The sequence below is a fragment of the Grampus griseus genome (assembly GCF_964374135.1).
Source record: "Grampus griseus genome assembly, chromosome: X".
Lineage (NCBI taxonomy): Eukaryota > Metazoa > Chordata > Mammalia > Artiodactyla > Delphinidae > Grampus > Grampus griseus.
Genome location: NC_138999.1, coordinates 101971947 through 101994766, shown reverse-complemented (window position 1 = coordinate 101994766; position 22820 = coordinate 101971947). Strand labels below are relative to the sequence as shown.

The 22820-nt window shown below is 47.4% G+C and overlaps 1 protein-coding gene across 1 annotated transcript in view; it reads left to right on the top strand.

The window, feature by feature from the left end:
* KIAA1210 overlaps positions 1 to 22820 on the top strand; it is a gene marked incomplete at both ends in the record, with an annotated part of 73789 nt that overhangs the window by 2288 nt on the left and 48681 nt on the right. Inside the window, 3 exon segments of the mRNA XM_082646887.1 lie at positions 13166 to 13435; positions 16546 to 16588; positions 16592 to 16608. Of these exon segments, the coding sequence (XP_082503013.1) occupies positions 13166 to 13435; positions 16546 to 16588; positions 16592 to 16608 (330 nt within the window).

The window sequence follows — 22820 nt, the reverse complement described above, 5'->3', positions numbered from 1 at the left end:
TAAATGTTTCTCTCTTGGCCTTTAGTGTGTCCATTGGCGGATTTAGGCAGGTCTAGAGTAGCAGGTTAGTTTAAAACAAAAAAACCCCCAAAAAACAGCTTTATTGAGATATAATTTACATACCACGCAGTTCAACTTAACTTTTTATAGCTTTTTATTACGGCCATTTCTAAACTTCGACAAAAGTAGAGAGAAGAGTAGAATGAATTCCCATGTACCCATCTCCCAGCTTCAACAGTGGCCAATCTTGTGGCAACCATCCTGATACTCCCCCCCCCGCACCCTCACATACCTGGGAGTATTTTATTATTTTTTTTAACATTTTACACCATTTGCTTTATTTATTATTTGTGCTCACTCTCTATGTATTTATACTTTGTTTCCTATTTATTATATATAATATTTTTAATCATCTGAGGCTAAGTTACATACATCAAAGCTCTGTACTTTTGAATGCTTCATGTACATGTATGGGCTTCCTAAGAATTGAGCTTTTCTCTTTTCATAAGCATGTACACTTCAATTTTAGTAAGGTTAATATTGATACCGTACTTTCATCTACTCCACCATCCATGTTTCAGTGATGTCCTTTGTACCCTTTATCTCCTTCAGTACAGGATTCAGAGTCAGGAGTTGCATTCACTTGTTATGAACCGTAGGATTTTGAGGTTTGATTCTATGAAGGAATAGAGCACTTCCTTTATAGTTCATCTCCTGGGAGTATTTTAAAACAAATCCCAGAAAATACGGCATTTCACCTATAATACTCCATTGTGTATCTCTAACACAGAAAGGATGAAAATAAAATAAAACCACAGGAGCTAATCTGGGTTCAGATTTCTAGACTGGAAGCTCCTGTAATGTGGGGTCCGTGGGCTGGGCGGGTGGTCATGCAGGGGCTTCAGAGGATCTATATCCTCCCCGAAACTATGCCAAGGACTATGTGTGTATTGTGAGGGGGCCACCAAAGGAGTGCGGGACTCTGCGTGGACGTGTCTGGGGGGAGGAGGGGAAGACCCAGACCTTTCAACAAGCCTCAAAGACGTGTGTGACCCCGTAAAAGCTTGGAGTCCCTGGTCTAGAGGAAGGGGCTAAGCAGACCTGGCCTGGCTAAAAGACTCCTGGTTTCCAGTGGCCAGTACCGGGTGGCAGCTTTGCTGGGAGGATCGCCGAGCAACGTTGGGCCTGGCGTGGAGGCTTTAGCATTCCCGGCCTACACTGTATGCCACCTCAGGAGGTGGCAGAGTGTCGAGTGGGGCCCTAAGTCTTCCCGGTGCCTCAGAACCCCTTGGTGTGGCAATGAGCATGCAGATTCCCAGGCCCACGCTCCAGGATTCTGTCAGTAGATCTGAGATGGGGCCTGGGAATCTACTCGTGTTTACCAAGCTCTGGCTTTGAGAAGCACAGGTGCGGTGGCTAAGAGCATGGGCTTTGGAGTCCCACAGCCCTGGGCCTGAACCTGGGCTCTGCCTCACATCAGCTGTGTGGTCCCGGGCAAGTCATGAAACCTCTCTGAAGTGGGCCTACTTATAGCACCTCTGCCCTACGGTTGTAAGAGTTAGGTTAGATAATACACGTAAAGTATGCGAGTGGTGCCTTGCATGAAGGATGGCGCTCAACTGGATGGTAGATCTTTTCCTTCTTTTTCTCGTTAAAATGTCCCAGAGTGACAGACCTTGGAAGGGCTCCCCTTACTCCCCCCAGGATTATAAGGGTTTACTGTCCTTCTCATAGAATTGTCTAGATCTAAGATGTATCTGAAAGTTTATATGATCCATGGGTCCTCTGGGCTCTACTGACTTCAGCTGACAAGAATGGAGCTCAGTAAACTGACGGGCTGAGGTATTGTCAAGCTGCATGGGCCTGGGTGGAACGGGACTGTTTCCTTCCCTAGGCGCCTTCCTGGCGTTGGTGGTCTTGTTATCTCAGTCGTTTGGTAAGTGGTACATCAGTTGGGAAACCCTCCATAGCAAAGCCAGCCCGATTTGGTGCATTGGTTTCCTTGGCCACACAGGAGACTCCAGGAGAGAATGCGGATGACTCAGGGAAAAGAATTCAAAGCTCCCATCCAGCTGATGGGGGACTGGGGATGAGTGCTTGACATCCTCTCGCATGCACGAGGCCTCACTGTGATGCCAATGGCCTTTTCTAGCTTCCAAACCGTGGTGGTCTCTGGGGACACAGGGCTGGGAGGCACCAGTGCTGGGTCTGGATTTCTTTATGTGAGGGAAAGGCCCTGCTAGGCTAAACTCTATGAGGACATGGCCCTGTCTAGGCCTCACCAGAAAACTGTAGCATCTGCCCAGCTTCCCTGGGCTTTAAAGCAGGATGAACTGCCCATGAACCCTGAGGCCTCAACTCACCCAGCCCCAACCCTTTTCTTTCTTTTTTTTTTTTTTTGGCGGTACGCGGGCCTCTCACTGCTGTGGTCTGTCCCGTTGCAGAGCACAGGCTCCGGACGCGCAGGCTCAGCGGCCATGGCTCACGGGCCCAGCCGCTCCGCGGCACGTGGGATCCTCCCGGACCGGGGCACGAACCCGTGTCCCCTGTATCAGCAGGCGGACTCTCAACCACTGTGCCACCAGGGAAGCCCGCCCCAACCCTTTTCAAGGTAATTGGACTTTCTCACTTGCTGCCACCCTTGTTTTCCAAGCCTACCTCCATTCTAGTGTCTACCTGGTATCTGACTTTTCAGGTCACATCTTTTGTTGCTGGCTCTGCGTGAGCCCTTGGAAATTATCAACCAAACATGGCCTTTCTCCCGCCGCTCCCCCACACCCACCCCACCCCCGCAGACCCTCTGCTCTCCCAGGACACAGCTCATACTTTTTCGGGGACTTCAGGTAATTGTCCTGCCTCTGGGCCTCCTGCTCAGGGGAGCTTGCCTGGTCACCTCCAGCCCCAGGGGAGTGGCCAGATTAGCTGTGGATGTAAATGAGTAGTAACGGGCTCCAGAGAGCACTTGCTGTCCAAGTTGCCGTAAGTGGATGGCTAGTGAGGGAAGGAGTAACCCTTCCTTCCTCTAGCCGCTGCTCCTGCCTGTGCAACTATGCTCACAGATCCAGGGACAGGCCAGTGGCCTTTTGTTAATGGAAAGAACTTTGGGGCCAGGTTGGGGCTGATTCCATGGCTGTTCTCTGATGGCTGACAAGCAGGTAGGCCACTTTTCTTCCCAGGGTCAGTGGAGCCAGTGGGGAGAGAGCCTGAGCTATCTCTGGCCTTCTCGGCCTAGGGAAACCTTGACTGGTCAGAATCTTGGGGAAGGGGCTTTGTGGGAATTTCTGGGAAACTGAGGCTCAAGCAGAAAGCCTATTTTGTCATCCTCCCTGTTGAAAGAGTTACCAAAGTGTCTGAGGCCTTCTTCCTGCCTTCCTGAGCTCAGCCTTGTGACTGTAATGAGCCTTTGTGATTAAGCTTCCCGGCTCTCTGGGATCGTGGCCTGGGCTGAGGATAGACACCAATAGAGTGTAATATTGTGACCCTAGTAGATGCCCAGGTAATCATACATTTGTGTGTGTGTGTGTGTGTGTGTATGTGTGTGTGTGTGTTGGAATGTTGATTTTTTCCCTAAAGGAGAGTTAAGGAAAATGTTTCAGGGGGTCCAAGTAATTGACCCTTTGTCCTCCTAGGAAATAGAATCTTCTAACCTGAAATCATTTTGGTCAGGGATAACTTGGAAAATCAGACAGAAAGCAGCATTTGGGGAGGGCTGCGGAAGCCACCTCTTCCTTGGTACCCTCGGCTAGACTAACTTCAAGCTGGGTTTCTATGTTTATTCGAGTTTTCTCATGGAGAATAGCCCAGGGGCTTATCACTGAAGAAAACTTCATAGGGCACTACTGTGCTGAGTGCTGTGGGAGACACAGAGAGCTAGGAAGAAAGAGCCTCTACCATCAAACAGCCTCTCGAGGAAACGCAACAAGCATGTAGCACAGGGCAGTTTGGGGCTTATTCAGAGCCTTATTCTGATTTCATGGGTCTAGGGTGGAGTCTAGGAACCTATTTGATCACACTTTCCAGGAGACTTGGAATCTCTGGCAAGCTACTGCTCTCGCCAAGCCTGAGGGCCCTGGGCACAATGAGACAGTCAGACCAGATGATCTCCTGGGGTTTCTCCTGCTCTGACATTCCGAGATTCCCTGGAAAGCCAATTAACTGACCCAACAAGGTGGTCTACAATGGGTGCCAGACTTACCCAGGGAAATAGCCTTTCTAGGAGTTCAGAGGAGGGGGAATTCCTTGTCGAATTGGGGTGAGAATGACCTGTCTTCACGGAGAAAGAAGCTCCAGACTAGGCCTCAAAGGATGGAAGGGAGATTTGGAGAGTGTGGAGAAACTATGTGACCAAAGGCTCAAGGCTATGCAGTACTGCTTCTGTTTTTCTTTGTGCCTCTTAGCTGGGACTGGAGATGGAGGAGCTGAGTTGGGGATAAGAAGTCACACTGAGCACCAGTCAAAGCCAGACTTCAAGTCCCTTGAAATTTTTCAGATTCTGTTCCTGCCCAAAGTCAGGGAACCCTCATTAGGTACTGATCTGTTGTTATTGCGAATAGAGATTTAGTGAGGCCATTAATTCATTCCATAAACCTTTGCTGAATGCTTACTTTGGGCTAGGCCTTTTTTTGAGGTATAATTGACATATAACATGATATTAATTTCAGGTGTACAACATACTGATTCACAATATTTGTATATATTGCTAAATGGTCACCATAATGTCTAGTTAACATCTGTCACCACACATAGTTACAAAATTTTTTTCTTGTGATGAGAACTTTTAAGATCTAATCTCTTAGCAACTTTCAAATATGCAGTACAGTATCATTAACTATAGCTACCGTGCTATACATTACATCCCCAGGACTTATTTATTTTATAACTGGAAGTCTGTACTTTTTGATCTCCCTGACTAGGTCCTGTGTTGAGTGCTAAAGATACATAGATGAATAAAATATTATCTCTGTCCTGGAGAGGCCTTAGTTTGAGCAATTACAATGATGGGTGTGTCCAAGACCTTATATGGACATTAGTGATCAGAGAGGCTATAGCTGGGGAGAGGGGACAGGGAAGACCTCACAAAGGAGGTAGGTAAGATTCACCATGTTGGGGGAGGAAGGGGGGCACACTTTTGGGTAGAGGTGGTAGAGAAGTGAAAAATAGTGTGGCACACCAGTGATGAATTAGCACAGCTAGGCAGCTTGTAGGTCTATAGTCTGTCCCTCCTCTAGTTGATGTAAATGGTCTGAGGTCCCCAGGGGAAGGGGGAGTGTTGAGCACAATGTACCTGGGGCCATTGCTTTTGTCTCACCAGGTTTTTCCACTTCACCTGAAGGCCCTAGGGAGACAGGGAGGTGATTTGAAAACAAGAATTGACTTGGACAAATTTGAGTTTTAGAATGTTCCCTCTGGTGGTTTTGTAGATGGTGGGGATGGAATGAGTTGAGTAATAGCCAAAGAGCTATCAAGAAGAAACTTCTCTGGTCCACTGAGAGTTGATGAATTGGGGCAGTACAGTGGACAGCGTGAGCCACAGGTGGATTGGAGAGCTATCTGGGAGTTCAAATCTGTACAGTTTATTGATTAGTTGACGGTGGGTGTTGAGGGAGAAGGTAGAGCTGAGGAGGACTTCCCAGTTTGTGACCTGGCTTATTGGGTGGGAGGGGAAGGTTTAGGGGATTGTGGATTAAGGAGAGAAAACAAGTTCAGTTTTGGACCAGCTGAGTTTGGAGTGTCTATGGGACATCCCAGGTGGAGATGCCCAGTAGGCAGCTAGATAATGAGAGAGGCTCAGCTGAGAAGTGTTTCTTAGGAGGGATTTCTGGATCCTGTGTGAATTTCCTCCTTATATATTAAAGAGGAATCTTTTTACTCTTAATGTAGTTCTAAGAACAGATTTTGGTGATATCTAAGGTTCTATACTTTCTCCTTCCCAATATCCCCATATCCACCATTCATAACACATCACATATCCACCCTTGAATTCCCATTATTTACATAAACATTCCCCTATATCATGAGGGCAATTAAAAGAAGATCTCAGATCATCAATTCTTGACTCCTTGCAGTCAAGTGTGGATATTCCAGAAGGCAATCAGACATTTGTTCAAGATTCTAGAAGTCACTTGTACTTTTTAAGGAACGGGAAGGAAGTAACAGTGGGTCAAATGTCCATAGACATTCTGCCTTGAGGCCAAGCCTCCTGGGATTGGTTGACATCTCATCACCATCATCATCACTACCATTATCATTGAAGAGCCAACAGCTTGGAACATTTCCTATATGCTAGACAGTGTGCTGAAGACTTTTCATGCATGATCTCAATGAAACTTGGTAACAGTCCCAAGGTAATACTAATACTATGCCCATTTTAATAGATGAAAAAGGCACAGTGAATATGAATCACTTCTCACAATCCCACAGTTAGTACTCAATAGAGCTGCATTTCAAACCCGCATCTACCTGCATCTGAGTCCAGAATCCTTATTCTTAACCATACTTGGCCTGCTTAGGAAGGCTGTTTAACTGTAATTGCTGTTGCTTTTCTTTCAGAAAGTCTTCTGGTTCTCTTTCATCTTCAGTATGTAACTGCCTGATTAGTTAGGCAGTCAATCTGGATTGCATACTAGTTTTAAAAGGAGAGCTATACTACATGTTGAGGGTGGGGTGTGAGACAAAAGAACCAGAAAGCACAGTTCCTGTACTCAAGGACCTACCTAGCAAAAGACACCCATGAGATGACTCGAATGAGATGATGCAGTCTGAAGCTAGGATCTGGTGGAATTCAGAATAAGGCAAGGCTTTCTGGAAGAGATGAGTGCCAGCTATTTCTCCACCTAGAAGGAAGAGACAGACAGATGGAGCAAGGCATTCTACGTTCCAATTAGGAGAATTCAGAATCTCCCCATTTCTCCTACTTCCCAGCCCCTGGCAACCAGCATCTCACTATTTCTATGAGTTCAACATTTTTAGATTCCATATGTAAGTGGGATCATACAGTATTTGTCTTTCTCTGTCTGACTTATTTCACTTAGCATAATGCCCTCAAGGTCCACCCATGTTGTCGCAAATGGCAGGATTTCCTTCTTTTTTCATGGCTGAATAATATTCCTGTGTGTGTGTGTGAGAGAGAGAGAGAGAGAGAGAGAGAGAGAGAGAGAGAGAGAGAGAGAGAGATTTTCTTTATTCATCTGTTGGTGGACACTTAGGTTGTTCCATGTCTTGGCTATTGTGAATAATGTGCATGAGGGTGCAGATATTTCTTTGAGGTAGTGATTTCATTTCCTTTGGATATATACTCAGTGGGATTGCTGGATGATATGGCAGTTCTATTTTAACTTTTTGAGGAACCTCCATACTGTTTTCCATAGTGGCTGATTTTATTTATAACATAATTCTGTATGATTTTATTTATATAACATTATTGTAATGACAAAATATAGAAATGGAGAACAGATTAGTAGTTGCCAGGGATTGAGGTGAGGGTTGGGGTGGGAGGGAAGTAGATGTAACTGTAAAAGGGCAACAGGAGGGATCCTTGTAGTGATGAAAATGTTCTATATCTTGATTGTATTAATGTTATTTCCCTGGTTGTGACATTACACTATAGCTCTGCAAGATGTTACCGTTGGGAGAAACTAGGCAAATGGTACATGGGATCTCTCTGTATTACTTCTTACAACTGCGTGTAAACCTAGTTTAAAATAAAAAGTTTTTTTTAAAAAAATTATTTTATTTTATTTATTTTTGGCTGCGTTGGGTCTTTGTTGCTGTGCGCGGGCTTTCTCCAGGATGGGGCTCTCTTAGGAGCCCCTTCTCCAGGATGTTAAGTAATGAAGGAAATAAAATGACAGCAGGAGGCTGTTGAGGTCGGCCAGTGTGAATCACTGACTCCAGACCTGGGGGTCGCTTCCTTCTCAGCTGCACCGGCAAGGAAGCCTTCATTCTTAGCTCTGGGCTAAGTAAACTGTGAGTGTTAAACGTGTGTGCTTTCTCTTTCCTGGTGATTTTCAGGTTGGAGATCATTATTTTGGCCACGAGGGAAGCAAAGAAAAAGAAAACTGGATTCTGTAAGGCCAACTAGCCCGAGGCAGGGGAACGCAATCAGACTCACAGGTTGAAACTGACCTGGAGACTTTCCGGACCACCCAGTTCCAGAAACTGACCTGGGGACTTTCCACCCGGCCCAGCCTTCCCGTCTTTCGAGGGACGGGACTAACGGTCCCCCACGATACCGGAAAAGACCACCAAATAAGGAATAACCTGCACCCTCCCGGATTCACCACACCCCTTTGCCTTCTCCCCCTGTAAATTCTGCCCAAACCCTTGCCCGGGCGCGACTTCTCTGGCCCCTTTCTCTCGGACCAGTGAACCTCCCCCCGGGGGGGGGGGAACCCAAATAAAGCTTGTTTAAGCTCTCCTCCGTTTTTGGTGCCGTTCCTTACAGATTCCTCCTCCTTCCTAAGCACTGTTCCATCCTCAGGCTCTTGAGGGCCGGGGAGCTGGGGCAGCAGTGGGGGGAATCATTCTAGAGTTTTCACACAGCCAGGAGAAAGGAAATGAAGGCATCCAGCAAGAAACTGGCAAGGATCTCCCACTTCCTTGCACCTTCACTCCCAACATCATTGGCCCCATCTGAGCTCCAGTTTCCACTCAGGAAAGGGAAAATCTGAAACACAGGCTAACCAAGCAGGCAGGCAGATGGACAGGTGAGCATTTAGGGACATTTCACAATGTCTGTTTACAGACTCTTCTCATCTCTGCTCAGTCAGGAGGGTCCCCTAGGACCACACCTGGAGCCAAGTTTGTGTTATTGGATACAGAGCCTGAAAGTAATAAAACTACATCCTAAACACTCTATAGAATACAGACTTCCTCCACATCTGGCTGCTCTCCTCCACCACAAGAACAAGCCTGGAGTGTGGCAAGTGATGGTGACTTTCCTGGTTGTCCCCTCCCCAATCCAAGGTGTCGAGGCAGAAGGAGATGATCAATGACCTGAAGACTGCCTGATAGAGGAGGAGAAGGGAAAGGGGGAGGAGGGTTTGAAGGAAGAAGTAGTCAGGACTGCAGTCTACCATTAGCCGATGGCTTTATAAGCCTTATTATGTAGGCATTCTTCCCTTTCAGCACTCCAATCCCAAGGAGGCATCTTTTCCTCGCCACTCTCCCATCACAGTATCTTACTGGCTTTCCCCTCCCCATTCCTACCTCCTCTGCCCTGAATGTGAATTTGCATCAGACTTGAGCTGTTTAAAAATGTTGGGGACTGGGGGAGGTCCTTGCCCCACCAAGCGCAGTTTCCCCCAGTCCAGCTCCCTTAGAGATCGCTCTGGCTCTGCTGGGTTTTAATTCCTGAATATCACTTGCCCCCAGACTCCCTAGGGTGTTGTGAGGGCAGAGTTTCTGAAGGCAATCTGAAATGTCTGGATCAATGGCTGCATAGAAGCTGTAAGTCAGCTCTCTAGCTTATCCTCCCAGGCTTTCTGAGATGTCACTCCATCTAGGATGCTGTGATCAGCAGGGTCACATGCATTCAGACACTAAACTGCTTTGTGTTTCTCATTCCTAACCCCTAAACCCACCATTTCTTTGCCAGCCTTTAGTGGGAACTCATACGGTGAGCCTCAGGAGGTAAGCTGAGGGGAGAGGGAAAGGGGAAGGAGGGAGACAGAAGCCACAAGCCACGGGACTGAGAGGAACCTTCTGGAATGGTTTGCATCTGTTTAGAAGTGAGTCTCACCATTCTCTATTTCAGGCTCTAGTGATTACAGATTTTTTTTCAAGAGCCAGATGTTTAAAAGTCTTGGCATGGTTTTAAAGTCAGTCCTGAAGGTTTCAGCTGAATTTACCCTGCATGTTTTAGACTCACTGGAATGACTGATTAGAGCCAGGAAGCTCAGACTCCCTCCAAAAGCAATGGAGGCATTTATCCAAGAACGGGGGCAGTCACTTGCAGTGTTTGCATGCCCCCTTTTGTTGGGAGGGAGCAGCTGTACCCTGCTACCTCTGGAAATCTGCCTTATTGGCCTGGCATCCTAAGGATGTGCCCACCTTGCTTAGTAGAGGCCATCTCCATCCTGAAAGCCAAGTCATGGAATGTATGCCTTTCTGGCATTTACAAAAGGCAACGCTTTCCCCAAAAGTCTGGATGTGCATGAAGGTATCTACCTTCAACTTTAAGAATTAAAAAAAAATCTATTCCCCCAAATAGTTGTTTTTGTAGTCCTATCTTCTTACCCAGCTCCCACCATGCAATGCTAACATTCTCTTCTACTGGTCTGTCATGAACAACATGCCTTTGGGCATGTGATCATTTTCAAGTCATGTTATGACCGACCTCAGATCCCACAGAACAGTAACCTCAAAGTCAACTCAGCAAGGCATTCTGTTCACTATCTATGATTCACGAAGTGCTGTGCCAGACACTGTGGTAGATACAAGAAAAAAAATGTAAGAAATGCGTTTTAGCCTCTGAAGACTTAAAACCAAAGTTAAGGAGATAGGATATATGCATTTGAAACACCTTAAGAGCAATAAAAAACAGCGTATAACCGAATGGTAAATGACAAGAGCATGATAATAGCAATTCCGCTCAGTTATTGAGACCTTCCTAAGAAACAGGCACCATGCTTAGGGCATTACATTTGTTATCTCATTTTAATCCTCCTAACAACCCTATGGGGTAGGTTCTATTAATATCTCCATTTTAGAGCTGAGGGAACTCAGATTTGCAAAGAGTAAATAATTTGCTGCTATGTATTTGATAAAGGCAGGCAGGCAGAGCTAAGATTTTGTTCCCAACTTTTAATTTTAAAGACACTTCAAAGCTACAGGAAAGTTGAAAGAATAGTATAATATTCGTATGCTTCACCTAGATTCACCAACTGTTAACGTTTTACCACATTCTGCTTTATCATTCCCTGTGTCTGTCTCTACACACACACACACACACACACACACACCCCTACATATTTTTTTCTGAACTATTGGAGCATAAATTGCAGACATCATTCCACTTCACCTCTAAATACTTCAATGTGTATCTCCTAAGAACAAAGACATTTTCCCACAAAATGCCAATGCAGTTATCACATCTCACAAACTTAGCCAGAGGCAGCATTTGAACCCAGCTCTCACTCCAGAGTACAAATGGCAAGTTCTGTGAGAGTTCAGCAGGAGGAGCCATCGGTGCAGTCTGGGAATTACAGGATGGATTTTTTGTGGACCCTTACTCCTAATTATTCATAGCAATGGAAGAAAGGAGTTGGCCAAATAATCACAAAGCATGCATAATCAAAAAACCAAATTCCATGCTTTTCGGATTGTGTTCTATTTGGGTGGGAGGGGAATGACACAGATTTGCTTTCCTAATTAGTTTCTTCTCTGGCCAATATTAAAATTGGTTTTTCCCAACCACCCACTGACATTACAACTAGGGTAGCTACCCCAGAAGTTCTTTGATTAAAACACAATAGCAGAAGTGGGAAGCAGCCGCACAGCACAGGGAGATCAGCTCGGTGCTTTGTGTCCACCTAGAGGGGTGGGATAGGGAGGGTGGGAGGGAGACGCAAGAGGGAGGGGATATGGGGATATATGCCTATGTATAACTGATTCACTTTGTTATACAGCAGGAACTAACACACCATTGTAAAGCAATTATACTCCAATAAAGATGTGAAAAAAAAAGCGCACAATAGCAGAAATTCACTAAGTAGGTAAGCCATATACGAATAATAGAGAACTGACCACAAATTCCAGCTAAAAAGGAATTCTAGCTAGAAATTTTAGCCACAGGTCAGGGTTCAGTATCCACAATATAAATCTAGTCCTTGGTCAGTTATGTTAAGAGAGAGTTCCATGCACTCCCCTGCTCCAGAGGCCCAAGTCTACTCACCCAATGAAATTCCAGAAGCAGGGTGTTGTCCACTGCAGCCTGAAGGAGAAAGCAGGCCCTGTGCTGCAGATCAGCCCAAACCCCCCGAGGGGCTCTGACCTGGCTTTCTTCTTTCTTTTTATTCAGGGAAGCCGGATTTAGAAAGGCTGTCAGATTAGCCCAGTCCTGCGGTGCTTAATGACCTCCCTGAATGCGGTCACAGGAGAAATCTTGACCTTTTAAAATCCTTGGTTTCGCTCAGTAATTTTAAGAAGCTAAAGCCCGCATCTGCATTTGCTTTGCTTTTCATGCTTTCACCAGACACTTCAAAAGTGAAAATCTTGCAAATCTCTGCGTCTCAGATGCCAAGGCAGGGACACCCCTTCATCGAACTGGGACTGGGAGAGATGCCCTACTGGACCTTCTGAGTAGCCAGCGTTAGGTCACACTTTTGCGCTCTCTCCAGACCTTTTGGTTTGGGGCAGACACAATCTGATCAGCAGTATCTCTGAATCCATGTAAGGTGAGCCATGTTATAACTGGGATCCGCTGTGTATACGCAACCTTTGGTGGGGACTTTTATCTCATGGGCATCCCTTGAGATCGCACAACTTTAAAGACATTCTTGCTCTTTCTGTTTGTGACCCCGGGCTTGCTTAGGGAGTAAATCGTTTCCCTTGAGATTTAACAGGAACAAACGGGTCAAAAAATAGTGTTCAGGTTGAGGTGGGAATACTTGCAGCCTTGCTATTTAAATTCCCTTTGAGGTTTCACCTCTCTCTCCCTCCCTCTGTTCCTCCCTGTCCTCAGCCTGCAGATCTAAAATGCCAGAAAGCGACTCCTTTACATCTCCTTCCCAGAGCTGTTGAGTGGCCTTCCCCGCCTGGATCAAAGTCTCTAACTCCTCAGGGCTTCCCCTCCAAGTTACCCCTCACACTCGTCAGCCCTGCAGGGACACAGGGAGGCTAAGAAAGAGCATCTGGTATTTTGCACTAAGCATGCTGTGGTGGCGGGAAGTTGGAGGCAGAGGAAAAAGGGAGAGTTAGTTCCTAACCATGTAAGGAACAAGCTCAGCCCTTTCTGGAACTAGTACATAAGACAGTGAGAGGCCTCCGAGAAGAAACTTTATCTGGCTGGTGATTGCACTGGCCGGTGGCTTTGGGGCTGCGTGCGTGTGGGCGCTGGGCATACAGAGCTGCCCGCACGTGGCAGCCCCCCAGGGCAGGCCCACAGCGCGGGCTCCTAGGCACCCCAGCGGACAGGGCGCGTAACTGGCCTCCGGCTCCCTGGCAGGCACCATGGCTGGGTTTTATGGTTGCCTGAAGACTCCAGAGTGGTGGACGCAGAAAGCACTGCAACTGGACTGCACGGAGTGCAGAGTGGCAGAACGCCGGCCGCCGGTGCGGGCACCGCTTCCCACCCCATCGGGGCGCCCGCCGAGAAGAGGAGCGACTGTGAGCCAGCCAAGGGCGCGCGGCGGGGAACTCGCCGTCTCCGGTGCTCGAACTCGAGGCGACGCGCTTGCCGCGTGCGGGCGGCCCGCTCCTACGAGGGCTCGCGCAGGTGTGCGTGCGTGTGCGCGTGCGTGGGAAAGCGGCGGCGGGGGCGCGGGAGCGGGGCGCGCGCTTCCAGGACTCGGCCAGCCCGGAGGGGGCGGGGCGGGGCGGGGCGGGGTGGCTGGACCCAGAGGCTCCCGACTTGCAGGCTTTCTGCTTTCCGCCGCCGTCTCCACCTGGCTCACCTGAGTCCCCGGGAGCGTGGGCAAGAAATGGGAGAAAGAGGAGGGAAAGGAGGAGAGAGGGATGGAAAGAGAGGGAAATTCGGGGGAGTGGAGAAAATGACCTCAAATTTTCTGTGTTGTCTTAATTTTCTAAATCTGTTCCAAGCTGTACAATACGCAGTCTCCCGCTTATCTGATGTGGCGTTAGCTCCAGTTTATGCTCACTACGTGTCCATGGAGGTGTTTTTGCATGTCGTGTGTACGGATTTCAAGCAGTGACAACAGGAAGAAGCACAATAGATCTAGTCATATGGTTGATTAGTGGGTGTGCAATTATTTTCAATTTTCGTTCACGAAGCTGACACTCTTCTCCCTCAGCTATCACAATCTGGAATCATGCCAGAAACTCACCTCACTCATTGCAGGTCTCCAACAGTCGAGAGTTGCACGGGTTCCTCTGGTCCCTGCAGTCCTCTGCCTTCATGGAAAGGCACCACCGTGGTATTCCATGTGATTTGTCGTGGCACCCCATTTGAGGAGCCAGAGACGGGAGGTTGATGCATGGAGGTGTGAGTAGGGCTGGCTACCCCTCCGCTGCGTCCTCACGATCGGTGCCAGAGCGCGCTCCCGCTCTTCCGGTGGGGAATGGGCCTGGACTCTTGAAGCTTGAAAAGCGGCCTTGCAACTATTTTATCCCCCCAGCTCCTGGGCTCACTGTTGTGCCCTCAACCTATGGCCTCGGATGGATGCTGTGGAAATTATAGGCTTTCTCTGCGGAACTCACCATGGCACCAGATGACAGAGAGGTAGATGGTGAAGCCTTTGGGAGGAGGAGGGAGGTGACAGTCATTACGGTGGGAGATGCTAAGGGCATTGTTGCTGCTCCCAGGTGGTGTGCGAGCCCTTCCTCCCTGGGGTTCAGTGCTGGCTTCTGTTAGATCCTCCTGCTTGCAAATGCAGCAGGGGCCCTTCGTCCTAATGTCCACTTTCCATGCAGGGGATCTGGGGAAGCCTGAGGTCTTTGGGGGTGGAAAAAGGGGACTCAGTGGACCAAAGGCCACTTCCTGTGGCCACCGTTATAGGCCCGAGCTCATCTGATGATTTATGTAATCTGGGCTGAAGGAATAAGAGAAATGATAAGAGAGCATTTGAGGAGATTATTATAGAGTCAAGGCTTCTATAAATAAGAGGCTTGGAGTCCCTCGCAGGACCTAGACGGTATGGAGACGCAGTGAGCGTTCAGGAATATTGTGCACCTGCTCTGTAGCAAGCTTTGTGCTGAGCAGCGTGGAAGAAACTTATGCTTTCTTCTCCCGGAACCAAGCAAGCACAGTGCCTGGCACCAATATTTGTTGAAGGAATGTTGTTGACTGAACCAACATGCCCTTGAGGAGCTTGCCTTTTTAGGGAGTGGTCAGCCCAGTCAGCAGCAGTTTGCAGGAGGTGGGGTGGGAGGTGTAGGCTCAGTAGGACAGAATGTAAAGGAGGACAGGAGATGGACGAGCCTGGGGCGAGAAGTGGGAGAGAGACCAGAAGAAGGGGGCGACAGGAATGGAAACATAAAGCAGAATTTGGGTTAGTGGAGAAAATCACCTTACGTTTTCTGAGTTGTCTTCATTTTCGAAATCTGTTCCAACCTGGACAATATGCAGTCTTCAGTTATCTGATGTGGCGTCAGGGTCCCTTCTCTGAGCTTTTTTGAGGGCGTAGTGGGAGAGGAAGACCAGGAGAGAAATTGGGCTGCTGGAACATTCACTGCTCCCCCTGTGAGCCTTGGGTTTCCTGCCACCCTCCATCCCCTCAACACCCCCCCAGAGGGGGGCTTTCCTAGAATCACAGCTTGGCCACCTCAGGAGAGTTGGACCCTTTCAAGGAAGCCCAGTAGGCTTTGAAAGTTGAATTTGGGTGGAAACACAGTATCGGTTCCCAGTTTCCTCTGCACATCACAGTTGCGTTCTAGATTTTATATCCAGGTAGATACATTTATGATATGAGTTGGAGCTGTTTGGCCAGTGGCGGAAATATTTTCAGAGGCATCCATACCCTTGTAGGCTTGACTCCATGCCACTAGCCCCACTGGCCCCTCACTGGAACCAAGTGAGTTGCTAGGGTACCGGTTTTGGTGTTTAAATTCGGAACTAGCTCTTGTTAGATATAGCTCTTGCTTAAGTTAACTAGCTGTTAAGTTCTGTTCTTTTCATAGACATAGAGTGACAGCAGGTGACAAGCAAATTATCAAGGGATCAATTAATATGTGTATTGGTAGAAGGGAGAAAATAGTAGGCTTCTTGAGTTATGCGAGACCGTTTTGTACAAGTACGTGAGAAGATGGAGGCAAAGCCCAAGAACTGTCTCAACCAGACGAGATCTTGCAATGGTGAGATGGGTGAAAATGGGTTCATTTTAAGGGTGAGGAAACCAGACCCCAAAGATGGTAAGTGATTCTCCTTGGGTCACACAATCAATGACAAATGTAAGATTAGAGTCCTGGGTACCCCGTCTTCCGGTGTAGAGCTGTACAGCCTGGGAAAGAGGAAAGATCATCCTCTGAGCAAAGGACGAAAAGCATGCATCATGGGATACAGTGGCCCCTCACTGGGCTGTTGCAGATGTCGATTCAACCCAAGGCAAAATAGTGAGCTAGGACAGCTTTGGTTTCGGCAACCTCAGTCCCTCCTGTCACAACCCTTTCCCATTTCAGCCCCTTCCCTCTCCGGGTGCCCTGGGCCTGCATCTTGCCCTCCTCTCCCAGCCTCTGGTGTCCCAGGTTGTGGACTCCCCTTGGCTAACACATTGCCATCCTGTGGCCCAGGGGCTGGCTCTTGGCCAGACTGGCCGATGGGTGCTAGGTTAGTGGGCCTGGACGGATTACTCCAGACGATGTGCATTTCGATATGACCTGGATGCACTTGTGTCACTCTGATGCTTGGGGGTCATCTGGGGGAGTTTGCAGGTTGGTGGGTCCCTCACATCATGCCGGTCAGCTTCTTCTGCTCTAAGAACAGGATGCAGGAAGCTGAGGCTGAGCGCTTCTGCCACAAACCCCTGGCCCCCAACCAGGGAAGAACTATTGTAATTGGTGTGCCAGTCTTCTCCCCTTGGCTGCAGAACTTCCCTGATGCCCCGCAGAGCAGTGCAGACTGCTATTTGAGATCAGAGGACACACATATTGACTTCTTCTGAATTCCAGTTGTTGGTAGTCAGGGGGCCCATGCATCCTTTCTTGGCCCTGGGTAGCCCCCTGGCACCCAGTTGCTGGAGGAGACACACCCCCAGGTCCTTCCAGTGGCTGACGGTTTCAGGGCTATCTCCCCTCCCACCTGCAATCTGTTCTCCTGAACCCGAGGCCGACCTGCATCCGGGGAGCTATGATGAACCTGAAGCCTGGCTCCATTTGACCTTCCAGCTGGGGAAGGCAAATACGGACTAGCAGAAAGCACCAGAAATGTGCACGTAGCTGCATGCACTCAGCCTGCCAGCTCAGACCCAACCTCCACTCCTTACTGTTACTAAGAGTATTTAATGTGGTCACTAGAGACCCCTGTGGCACTTTGCATCCTTCTCGCCTTCCCTTCTTCCATTTTTTGGCTTCTTCTAGTTTTAGAAGAAAAGCTATTAACTCCAGTTCCCCTGGCAAGGGGCCCAGACTGGCTACTGCATTTTGCTAACCTGCATTCACCCTGTGGCATCTGTCTGAGGCACTGTCCATTCACGAGCGTGATAAGGGAGCCATGGGGTGGCAGGTGCGTACCCAGGAGGTGCCACCCTGGGCCCCCAGTCTCACCCTCTGCTGGGGAGGTGGGGAGAAAGCCGGCTCTCTGGAAAGTTCTTGAATAAACTACTTGCCATATTTACCGGTTTACCGGAACTTTGTCTCCTTTGACTATAACGTCATTAAAATATTGAACTCTTTGTGAAAATTCATTTAGGAGGGAATGGTTATAAAAGCTGTCAGAGATTTCTCTGAAGATGCAGTTGACAAATTCCATTTGGTCTTTAGCAGCTTTCTAAGGAGTGTTCCATTTGTTGTATGAAAAATGCGGAAAAGTGTATTATTTCATCCGTAACCAAAATTTCAGCACTTTGTATGGGAATGTTTACACTAGTTTCTTTTGAATCCCTTGAAAGCCCATATTCTGTTGGGCCACCTTTAGCATTTTGGGGATTCTTTCACCAGTTTCTCAAGTGGCACAATATTTTGTTATTTCTGGAAATTAGTAGCCAAAATGCGGTATGTGATGTGATTGCTCCTGTGGTTTCCTCATTGATTTTCTATGCTGACATTCCTTTAACTTTTTAAACCAATTCATTTCTTATCCTTCCTTGGCAATTTCATGGTTATGGTTAATGGAGAGCACATTGGAGGAACTAATCGTACAGTACATTGTAGTGAGCCCTCCTTGGCATCTTCACACTCAACCTGCTTCATTAAATGGCCTTGCTCTTTCATGAAATCTTCAATAGCTTTTAAACCCACTCATTCGCTGCAAATTACCGTATAGACTGTGATTCACTAGAAAAAAATGAGTGTCAGTGAAATGGCTTGTTTTCAGGAGGCTAAGGTAAGGTAATGATTAAGATTTGCCATTTGATTCTTCAAATACATACGCTAACCTTAACCCAGAGGTTCTTAGCAGAGGTGTGGGGAGCAATTTGGCTCCCCCAGGGGATGGTTGGCAATATCTGAAGACTTGTCCAGTCATCAAAACTAGGGGGAAGGTGTGCTACTGGCATCTAGCCCCAAATGTCAATAGTGTCAGGATTGAGAAACCCTGCCTTCAATGAATAGCATTTTACCAAAGTAGAAGTCTGAGGAGGACCACCCTTAAGTGTTTAGAGCAGTTTCTGTGGTGATGGAAATGTCCTCTATCTGTGCTGTCCAGTGCCATAGCCACTAGCCACGTGTGGCTGTTGAGCAAATGTGGTGCACCCAATGTGACCGAGGAACTGAGATTTTAATTTCATTTCACTTTAATGATTTTAAAGTTAAATAACCCCATGTGGCTAGTGGCTTCCATATTGGACTCAACTTGAGAGGCGCTATAGTCTAGTGGAGCGTGGTTCTGGGATCAGACAGTCCTGGGCTTGGGTCCCCTGTCTACCACTTCCTAGCTTCCTTGTGTATGTTCCTCTAAGCCTTCTGAGTCCCAGTTTCCTCAGCTGTAAAATGGGGGTAATAATGGGACCTAGTCCTCGAAGGATTATGGTATCCACTGAGAAATAATGCATGAGAAATGAAGCATGTAGTGCAGTGCCCCGCACAGTAAGCGTTTGAGAGATGTTAGTAACTATTGCCAGAGATTTATGATTAATATAGTAATTGTCATCCCGTAAATAGGGCTTCCGCAGGGCTTACAAATGTGTCCTCCCCTGGGGTATTATTTAAAGGTCACTTCAGAAGCAGAGCCCTAACACTCAGCTCTCACAGCATTACCATAGACGTGTCCCCATGCCTTTTTGGGGCCTTGGTTTTCTTATCTGTAAAATGGGAATAATAAAAATAATAATGTCGCTTCCCTGTTTATGTCAGAATTGTCTGCACGGTCAAATGGATGTGGAAGTTCTTTGAAGAGCACAAGGCCGTCTATAAGTATAAGGTTTATGTTATAAGTTTGCACACAAGTGTGCTTTTGTTTAGATATGGTGCAAAAGTTCTGCCTCGGTAGAACCATCTTAAGTTCGGAATGGGAGCGCCTGAATCGGGGAGGTTGTATTGGAGAGCAGCAGAAGTTAGGAGCTCTTCACAATGTCAGGCCCTCCTCTGTCTGACACCCAGCCAGTAATGTGGCGGGAGATCCCAGGTACCACTTTAAGGATACGTGGAAGTTTGGCGTTTGGGGTTGGGAAACCAGAGCAGCGTATGGACCAGCCTGGCCCCCAGGCTGCTAATGAAGGAGCAAGGCATCTGGCCCAAAAGGAGAGAAGAGGGCACCTCACAGCAGCTTACGGTGTGCTATCGAAGGCCACGCTGCCCCAGGGCTCAGCCACCCGGCATAGTGTCTGGCCTGAGAGATACACACGTACAATTGCTGAACGTATTTGGCACCATATAGAGAAATGAGCGTGGGGCTTTGGAGTCAGACATGGGCTTGAATCCTCACAATGCTGCTTACTAGCTGTGTGGCCATGGGTGACTGCCAGAGCCTTCCTGGGCCTCAGTTGTCTCATCTGTAAAATGGAGAGAATGACTCCTACCTCACAGGGTTGTCACAAGGATTCAATCAGGTAACTGACAGGCACATAGGTTGCCCTTAGTCAATGTGAGTTCCCTTGCCGCCTAATGTTGATAAAAAAAGAACAGCTTGGAACCAACTAATGACTCATAATCCCGTCTTTGTTCTTCTGAGAGGGAAAAGGAAAATGAGAGTTTTCTGCTGGTGGCCTGGAAGAACAGTTTAGATCTTTCTTGAGAAGAGGAAAGGGGGAAAGGATTCTCCTTGCTGTGCTACTAAGAGCAGTCTGAACTGTTTAGGGATGGACTAGGATGAAGGATAAAGCACAGTGCTCTGAGTTAGTCACGATACAGTGTAGATGAGGAGCCTGAACAGCCTCGCCTGGGCTCAGGAGTGCCCCTGAGAGAAGTCACCAGGCATACTCTGTGTGCCCAGAGAGAGGCTTTCTGGGGACAGTGGGTTTTCCAGGAACTTGGAATTTAAACTCAAGCCATATCTGTGGCCGCTTGACCCAGTGACAGCTAACGAGCAAAGGACACAAGCTGGATGCAGTTGGCTTTGTCTTCACACAGCCCCAGGCCCCAGGCCCCAGTGCACAGAGCCATTTGACAACACTGCTGGTCTCCAGAGGGCTGGCTGCTGGAGAGAGTGTGGATAACACAGGGAGTCTCATCCCCTGCTTTTGGGAAACCAGTGAAGACACAGGGGGACATAGGTCATTAACACCAGGGGACGGACAGCCTTCCATGGAGAAGGGAGGGTAACAATGATAGTAGCTACCATGTATTGAGAGCTTACTACGTGCTGCGCCTCATGCCAAGAGCTTTATGTGAATTAGTTCACCAAACTGTCTGTGAGAGCAGGCCCTTCTCTTTTTTGAGCACTATTCTGATTTCTTCTCAGCACATAGTAGGTGCTCAACAAACAGTTATTAAGTGAATGAGTCCTCACAGTTAGCCTATGCTGAAGGTACTCTTAGCCCCACTAGACAGATGAGGAAATTTCATTTCTGAACAGTTTAGTGACTTGCCCAAGATCACAGGCTAGTCATTGACAAGAGCCAGGATTCACACCTAGATTTGCCCCACTCCGTAGCCTAATCCTTTTGCAACTACATCATGCTTCCTCCTCAGAAGGTCAAGATGCCATATTTCTCTTTCTGTGACAAAGGAACTACTGGATCAGAGACTCAAGAACACTGCACAAAGACATGATACTGTGACATCAATAACTCCTTCATCCCACCTACTCCCTCCATCCCCCCAGTTCTGTCCCCAGACAGGTTCATTTTGTGGTTAAAGAAACTGAGGTATGAAAAAATTATATGACTTTTCCAAGGTCACACAGCTTGTTGGGATCTTTATTAGTTTGATGTTCTAGCCCTCAAAGAACTCAGAGCCTGATAGGGAGGGGAAGGGTGTCATCTATTGGGGCCAAGGCTAAATGGGAAAAAATAAACAAAGGGCCCCATATTGTTAAAGCAACTTGCTCGAATTTTTTAAAAAGTTGAAACATAAAACAGTGTACACATCTTATTTGAACATTTGGAACTCTACTCCTTGTTACGAACACAACACATTATAACAATACAATTCAGTATCTACTACAGCATATACCGTAGATGTTCAAAACGAGGAATGGAAAGAAGAAAAAAGAAAAAGAAGAGATACAGACGTGGGAAAGTCTAGATATGGATAGGAAAAAAGCAACAAATGGTAGGCACTGTATTTCAGAAAAGATTCTACTAAAGATTGATAAAGTCATGTTACATTTTCACATTGACAAGGTCATTATGCCTATCCCGGGGGCCTCATGGCCCAGGGACCAGCTCATCCTGTAAGCTGTGGGTCATGGTTACTTCCCCTTCCTTATTGCATCCAAATCTCCCCTTCCCATAAGCCCAACTGTTCTGGAAGAATGGAGACGAAAGTAAGTCAGAGGGAGACTCTTCTGAGCCCCATGGAGGTTAGGGAACAGAAAGGGTCCTGGGAACACAGGCATATCTGCCTGTTCACATTTTGAGCAGAGCCCAGTAGGTAAGGCAGGAAAAGTCTACTCTCCTGGGTTTGCATAAAACATATTCACAGAGGTTTCCGGATTAGTTCACTATTCATTTGTGATACTTGGAGGGGGTCTTTAGGAGCCCTTTAAGGGAATGAGATGGAAAAAAATCCCCACTAAACCTTCATCTTCAGTTTTTGAAGGACATAATTTTACTTTTACTTGTGAAGAGTGTTTGTTCCTTCTGTGCCTGTGGTTTCCGAAGCCAAATGTCAATGATCTGAAGACCTTATTTCATGTAGAAATGGCCTACGTTTGCTTATTCAGAATTGAAGGAAACTCTGAGATATTAATTCTCTGATAGGGTTGAACTCCTGATCTGAAAAAAAATTTTTTTTAATTTCTTTCAAAGGTGAAGAAAAAATGAATGGTGAATTTTAAATCAAATCTCCTGTGACCCTGTGCATTTTTTTTAAATGGGAAAAAGAGCTTAGGTTTCTAAACAAGCTAAAAGTAGGAGCATTTTCTGAAAATATCAACAGGCCGGTCCCCTGATGGCCAACTCAAGCAAGGCTTATAGGGGGTCTCTTCAAAATCTGGCTTCTCTAGGGATGAACTGGGAACTTTGATTGTCTCGATGAATCATAGGACCCTGGAATGCCTGGGCTAGCAGGACCCCTAGATCCAAGTCCAGCCCAATCCCTTACTTCTTAGGTGAGGAAACTGCAGCTCAGAGAGAGAGGACTCAGTGTGCCCGAGGCCTCACAGCTAATTCATAGCAGGGCGGGGGTGTCAACTCTCCATCAGCTGCTCTAGGACTCATTGGAGGGTCAAGTCTTAGAGACGTTCATTAGAAAAACAAAATGCCTTCCTTTGCGGCCACACTTCTCTCTAGATGTCATCCGAGTTGCTTTTTCTTCACCACCACATCCATTTCTTACGGATCCCATTTCAGCTTTTCTGTTCCAGCCAGGCCCAGTAGCCAACATGATTTATAGCAGGGTCTCCTTAAAGCGGGGTGTTTGGACTGTGTACCTCAGCATCACCCCGGGAA